Source organism: Sceloporus occidentalis, unplaced genomic scaffold, assembly GCF_023333645.1.
Source record: "Sceloporus occidentalis isolate IW3139 unplaced genomic scaffold, rSceOcc1.0.p SCAF_52, whole genome shotgun sequence".
NCBI lineage: Eukaryota > Metazoa > Chordata > Lepidosauria > Squamata > Phrynosomatidae > Sceloporus > Sceloporus occidentalis.
This window is the reverse complement of record NW_028317032.1, coordinates 5,007,144-5,014,707: the sequence shown is the minus strand read 5'-3', so window position 1 is coordinate 5,014,707 and position 7,564 is coordinate 5,007,144. Positions and strand designations below refer to the sequence as shown.

At 40.5% G+C, this 7,564-nt stretch overlaps 1 protein-coding gene across 1 annotated transcript; it reads right to left on the bottom strand.

The window, feature by feature from the left end:
* Window positions 1-656: 656 nt before the first annotated feature.
* LOC149288361 (ornithine decarboxylase 1) lies at window positions 657-3,510 on the bottom strand. Its single transcript, XM_089491845.1, has 10 exons — window positions 3,409-3,510; window positions 3,149-3,322; window positions 2,825-2,997; window positions 2,487-2,621; window positions 2,318-2,399; window positions 2,141-2,224; window positions 1,837-1,999; window positions 1,454-1,569; window positions 892-1,106; window positions 657-795 (listed from the first exon to the last, which is right to left on the bottom strand). The coding sequence occupies exons 1-10, from the start codon at window positions 3,508-3,510 to the stop codon at window positions 657-659; spliced, it is 1,383 nt and encodes a 460-aa protein (XP_089347971.1).
* Window positions 3,511-7,564: the final 4,054 nt, after the last annotated feature.

Below are 7,564 nucleotides of genomic sequence, written 5' to 3'. Positions count from 1 at the left end.
GCTGTGTCTCCATGGGCAGCATCTTCTATACACCAAAAAAGGCACAATGTGCTTTTAAGATAAAGCATGTCAGCATGTGACATCCTAATACCAAGTTCCTAAAGGCTCTACTATTGCAGTCTACGGCGGTGTGCAGAGTCAGCACTTTTGCCATAACGCAAACCGGTCTGTTTCAGATCAACCAACCCATTGAGCAGTGGATCTGCCCCAGTTGTGCTGCACATACAGTCGGCCTAAGGCAGATACAGATACATATGGGGTATGTCCGAACACTTGCTTCCTTCAGCAGTTACGCCTACCATGCGGGAGAAATTCTAAGTTGCCAAGGCAAAACAATGAGAAGCACAGGCACAAGTTGTGTTTTCCCCAGATACTTTATTTGTAAAAACATTTCACTTGGATGTCATGTTGCCAGTACACAAGCTACAAATGCTTGGCTGACACTTTAGCATCTTCGCAAGTTTGAAAATTTAAAAACTTTAAGAACAAAAAAAAAAAAAAATGCATAAAGTTTCCATAGGAACACGGATAATGTGACCCCATCTCACAGTCGTCCATTTTGTTGCATAAATGCTGGAGTTATACGTACTCTAAATTAAATAATGGTCCCAAAAACGTGCTACCTTCTTTTAACCTTGATTACAGGATTAATAAAACTACACATTGACACTAGCAGAGCTGCAGGGTGCAGAATTCAGCTCCATTACACTCTCCCAGGCACATGAAACTGGCAGAGTATTCAAGTCTGACACTTCAGGAGTGATACCGTGATCTTTAATATGCTGCATCAGTTGCCTATTGAGAAAAAAAAAATAAAAAAATATGAGTTTAACAGTCACATGGGAGACACAAGCGTTATCAGAAAAACAAAGACAAACAAAGAAAAAATACCAGTATGGTCTTGACATAACGTAATACAGAGTCGGTCTCTGGAATCCATTAAAAGTTGAAGATGCAGCGACGGTGTAGGCACCCATGTTCTCAAACAGCATCCAGTCTCCAACTTGCAGTTCAGGCAGGTCAAAGCGTTCAACTATACGATCAAGCCCATCACATGTTGGACCCCAAATACTGCTGGAGTAGAATTTCTCATCTGGTTTGGGTTTCTGCAAAAACAAAAATCTGTTTTCAAATGCAACACAAGCTATACTGCAAAGACACTAAAAAGCAGTACATACTAGCTTCAAGAACCTACTACAGACGTCCACAGACTGACAGCTGAACACTCCAAAGAGAACCTGGAACTGTTATGAGATGTTAACCTGCTCTGTAAATACATTAAGTTAACTTGACATAGGGGTTTAGAACAAGGGGGGGGGGGTGGTTATGGCCAAGGCCTGAACATGTGGATCTCCTGCATGCATCACTCTGTAGGAGTATTATGGATGCTGTGCCAGCTTGTTCTCTGATCTCCATGGCAGCAGCGGTGTCATCATCCAATATTAGTGCATACCTTTTGAAGAACAGGCTTCACATGAGCATGATCGTACAAGATACAGTTGAAGGAGCCATAAACACCATCATTAACATAGTACATTAGCGTCTTGTCAATGGCACCATCTTCCTCATCTAAAACAAAGGACAAAAAGGAAATAAGTTAAACTGATATCTTATTGAAACTACCAAGTCAGGTTTGTAGCACTGCCAAGACAGAGTTTTTGAATAACAGATTGTCATGTTTACCCCATTTGGATTGCTCTAGCCATACAGTGAATAATAAGTTTGTTGTTTGTTTTTTTTTGACAATGTTATAGACAAGAATCCAATGGGACCTTTAAAGAGCGTGGTGGTGAAGACCCGCGGCCTATTGTGTGAACAACATTTAAACCAACTTACCATCAGAGCCAGTATGCTCCGCTATCATCACTTTCTTTGCAATGATGTTAACAGCCAAAGTGTAAGCAGATGCAACATAGTATCTCCCTGGTTCTGCAATGATCTTCACTCCAGAATCAGATGGAAAATATTTCTCCAGAGCAGGGTTGATGACAGAAGTTACCTAAAAATAAAGTTGAAGTATTAAGTAAACCAATTAAACACTAAGTTTATAGACAGTCTGGGATTACTTGGAAAATATTCCTGGAAAAAAGAAAAAAAGTTTGCATTGCTACCTTCTTATTGCATTAAGTATTCATTTTACCTCCTCAAATTTGAGCTTCACATCCTCCGAGCCAGGGAAGCCACCTCCAATATCTAGCAAGTTCATTTTGAATCCAAACTCAGCCTAGACAAAAAAAAAAAAAAAAAAAGTAAGTCTTCAACAGTTAAAAGATCAGACTCGCATAATCTCTTGCTACATCTAAGCGTTCACACTTACCCCTATGTCAAAGACACAACGTGCATCAGAAACAGCTTGCACAAATGTCTGTGGGTCTGTGCATCCACTTCCAACATGGAAACTAGAGTAACGGAGAGAATACCATTCACTTCAAGTTCAGTTGACTAGATTACAACACTATACATATTTCTGCTGTCCAGGAACATACCTTACACCAATGATATCTACATTAAGTTCTTTTGCACGTTCCAGAAGGATTCTGCTGGTCTTTAGTGTGGCACCAAACTTGACACTTAGACGGCAGACTGCTTTGGAGTCATCTGTTGCAATGCGCAACACAAGCCTAAGGAGAACAAGTTTAAACAGTGATTTTTTTTTTCCTTTAGCTATGTTAGGATAGTCATATACACTGAAAGCCGTTTGGTAGGTAGCCCAAGAGTGTGGGGCAGAACACATTTAAGAGGAACGCAATCATTCCATATCACGTTACTCACTGATCTAAAGATATTCTAAAAGCATAAAGCCATTACACAGCAAGTTACTTACTTGGCATTGGGATGGTTCCTTGCCACTTTCATCAGTTCCACTTCACTATCAAATGTCATCATCTCAACACCACAACCAGCAGCATATTTTATCTGGGAAACTTGCTTGCATGGGTTTGCATAGATTATTCTGTCTGGTGAGACACCAATGCTCTGTACAAGCTGGATTTCAGTCTAAAAAAATATAAAGTGAAAATGCATTGGTTTGCTGAAAACATTTAGTTGTCTTAACGTTGACTTTAGAATACATATTTAGAATGCATAGTCAACGCAGGAGAGATGAGCAATTCTATTCCATGCAGGCACACCAGTACATTATACCCACCTTGCTCGCACAATCAAATCCAGCCCCCAAAATGGAAAGAGTCTTCACAATAGCTTTGCTGTCATTGCACTTAACAGCATAGAAAGGAGTTACACGTGGAAGGGCTTTGCACCACCTCAAGTGTTTCTTGACAACATCGCCAAGATCAGCAACATAAAATGCATCTTTATCATCCTGAAAGAAGAACGGAAATGGTGAATTGTTATAGAAGAATCTATACCCCAGTGACTTCATGAGGCTTATGCATTGCATTCACTTACAGATAGAGACACTTCATTGATTTTCTGCTCCACGATGTCCCGGGCAGTAAAACCTTCGTCCAGGAAGCTAAAGTCAAAGTCTTCGTTGGCAAAGCCGTTCATTGTTGCGATATAGAAGAGTTAAAGCGTAAAACGATGCAACAAACTGGAACAAAAAAAAAATAGTTTTGTTATTCTGCTCAGAATTTAAAGATAAAATACTCGTGAGAAAAGTCAACATTGAAAGCTTACTTACATGGATAAGTAGGAGATGGGGTTTATTGTAAAGAGGGCCTCAGCTTTGCAGCCAAGGAGGCTCTCCGGTGAAATAGAAGCCCGGCAAGTATAAGACGAGACCTACGCTCTCAAAAGAGCCGTTCTTAACTGCTGTGCTGTCGGCGTTCTGCGAGAAAGGGGGAAGAAAAAAACCCGCTTAGGCTGAACGTCACCCCGAAGCCTCCGAGAGACCATGACTCACACTTTCAGAAGTGATTCCTTTAGACACGTGTAATAGGACACCGAACACCGGCCTGCCCGTCCCATTTAATGAATGGATGAAGGGCTCCACGCCCTCGGCCATAAAGTAACCGGGCTGCGTGTCAGATGTCAGCCGGCAAGTGGTGACGCACTCACAGCAGCCAATCAGAGCAGACACTAGCTTCTGGGAAAACCACGTCATTGGCCACAGGTGCACGCCGAACTCTTCCTAGCAAAGCAGCCGGTGCGTGTTAGCCGACTCATTCCCCTTATCTGCCATTACTGACCCCCTCCACCGCAGGATATAACCCTTTAACCGCCAGGGGATATTCACCTTGGACACGTCATCATATGGAATGGTTAACGATCAAGGGCAAAAGCCAAATCTGGATAAGGTTACAATCCCGTATTAAATTGAAGCACAAGCACGTTGTATATATGACAGCAGACATTAACCAGCAGCAGCCACAACCCACACAGTAAGCGCTCAGTCCACAAGCACAAGAATAACGCGAGTCCCCGCTCAGCTGCGCCTATAAACCAACACAGGCATGCGGGAAAGCCATAACCCACTACCGCGGCTTCACCGGACACACGGCTCCAAGGCCTCATTGAACGCAATCACTTCGAATCCCAAAGAAGAGCTGCCACGCACCGACCATTAGGGACCAACCAACCCCCAGCCCTCCGTACATCCCAAAAGAGTTATATCCTTGACCCACGGGGCTTACCTTAAAAAGCATTTACGAAATCTCTACCCATCGAGGCTCCAAATGGCCAAGGAGAAAAATAAAGCGCAAGGTGAGGTAGCGAGGACGGAACAAAATCCAACTGCACGCGGAGGAAGCCAGAAGCTGAGTGTGACTGAGCGCCGCCACTCGATGTAATTTATAGAGCAGGCTGGGTTGCCACGGTAACGCTCCAGCTTAAACCAGCCCTGATCGGTTTGCTCCGGGACTCCCTTCAACCACGCTTCGCGCGCGTCCAACCTCCGAACCAACCTCCTCCCCCAGTAGTCTATTGTGACGTCAGCGTCCGGCTTGTCTCGTGCCCTCGGATTTCAAACCCTTTCCTTGCCGTTAGACTTTAAATATCAGTAACAATACAAACCACCTAATGAATAACATATATATAATGTATATTATGTAACATATACTATATAATGTATATTTAATTAATCCAATTAATTCGTTGGGTTGTTTCTCCCAATCTCACCTACTAACCCTGATAAATATTTATTTGCCAAATAAATGTCACCAAACTTATACAGAACTCACTTTTCTTATTGAATTCCTAACAAAATTACCTAACAAAACATTTTGTAATTAACAATGCGCTAGTCAGGGAGTTTTCTTTCCTCAAGCATTGCTTAACCACCTCATATTTTTACCACATACACCGTATATATCTATATTTCAATAGAAAAAAATACTTAAGTACAGGTTACAGCAAGTGCGCCTACCAAAATGTCATTAAAATAGTTGAATAAATAATTTTGTACGTATAAAACTACAATATTTGCATTTATATATTAGTGCAAACAAATTTAGGGAGCGTCATTTAATAAAATATTGCTTAAATCCTCGTAATTTTACCACACGCACACTGTATATAATTCGATGAAATAATATTTACATACCAATTTATAATGTATGCATTCAAATATTTAATTTACATTATTTTTGATAATTTATTTTTTTTAAATATTTCCACGTAATCTAAAAATAATTTTGAATATTTATAAAATATTTGATATACTTATAGTTCTATATTTATATATTTGTGGCGCAGGACTTTAGATCTTTATTTTCTTTGTTAATTCAAATTCGTCTCAATCGGGTTTAAAATATAATTTTTTTATTCTTTTGCCAGCTTGTTATAAATATAAATATTTTACGAGGCCTTAGAAGCTCGCGATGCACTTCAGCCTCCAGAACACAGAATTCTAGAGCATGCTGATGCGTTATAAATAAATTATAATACTGAAAGCAGCGTACACTGCGCCCGCCATCAGAACCGGCAAACATTTAGATTAGGTTTTGATAGAATATTTAAATTAAAAAAATATATATATTAATTGTTTTGAAATATAAAATTCTTAACTTAAAATAGTTTTAAATATTAAAATGTGGTTTGACAGCCCCAGAAATGAGCCATCCTGCGTCCTGTTATCTGTTCGCTAATGAATGTGACTTCAGAATCCAAAAATGATTATTAGAAATTTGAAAAAAAAATATATTAAAAAAAGGAACTGTGGGTTAAATGTAATTTTTACGGTTACTTGATAAATATAATTTTTTTTTGTTTAGGGATTTTATCTTATCTTGAGAATAAGTGTGTGTGTGTGTGTGTCGTTCTATTGTCCAATTGAAAATGTTATTATTTAATTTATTTATAATCTAGAAAACCGTCAATCAAATGGTCTCCGACGGAAGGCCTTTTTGGCTTCTTTGTCTCTCGGGTTGGTGGTCACGTTGCTTTGCTAACACGGTGTGCATTGTGTCTGCTCTTCATTGTTCAGATCCTTCTTCTGAAAGGCTTTTCCGCGCAGGCTTTTCAGAAGCTCTCTTATCACTCTTTTTTTAGAATAAATAGCTTCCTCTTGAAGTGCTTTGAAATGCAAAATACTTGAGCTTTCTCTACGAGTCCCCACCCTAATGCTACACAATCGCATCATCACGGGCACTCCGAGCGACCACATATCCGAGCCAACAGGCTTATAGCCATAACCCAAAGACCAAACCCTGCGCGGCTCTAGATACCAATCACGCTTATCCAGAGCGAGTTTGTGCAGTCCTGATAAGGCAGACAGCTCGTACTGGTACAGACATTTCTCGGCCACAAGGTTTTATTACTGATTGCACATCGCCTCTGATGTCATTCATTATGCAAAAGGCTAAGTATTTTTGTTAAACTTGTAAAACTAGGTCATATGATGCTGGATAAGTGGAACAGCCTCCCCGCAGAAGTGGTAGGTTAATACAGTGAGGGAATGTAAACATGTATAGGCGTAAAGCTATCCTGAATCTAAGATGAGACCAAAGACTGATTAAGGTTTGTATCATTACAGCAGGAAAAATGGGCCGACTAGATAGGCCAGATGGGTATTATCTGCCGTCAAATTTGTGTATTTATGTACAATAAAAATGAATTTTTACCCAATTTCTCGTGAGATGTATAATTTTGTTTATGTGTTGTGATTATGCCCAGGAATCTATACGAGATGTGAGGCTTTAATCATTAGGCTGTGTGTTTTCTGGTTGGTTGTGAAAGATTTTAACTCCCTTACGTCACTATATTAAAGAGGAGCTTTAACTCTTCTGGGTGTGGCTTCTTGTATGGATGGAGCTAGTTGTGCATAGGGGTGGGACTAGCGTCCTGCCAGCCTTTATTAGGGGGGGACCAAGTGGGGAGCAGGGTGAAGTAGGCGGAGAGTAGTCAGAATGTGGGCGTGGTCAGACACCTCTCTCTCCTGCCCAGAGAAAGAAGAAACTGACCCGGAGACCCGAGAAAGCAGGACTTCACCAAAGACTCCAGGTCAATCCCAGAGAGTTCTAAAGTATGATAATGAAGGGGTAACCCAGACGCTGCATAATACATAGTTACATCGGTAAACTGATCTTTAACAAATATCAGCGACTAACTGTACATTATGCACCTCAATTCTTCTTCCAACATATAACGCAGATTTGTTGAAACG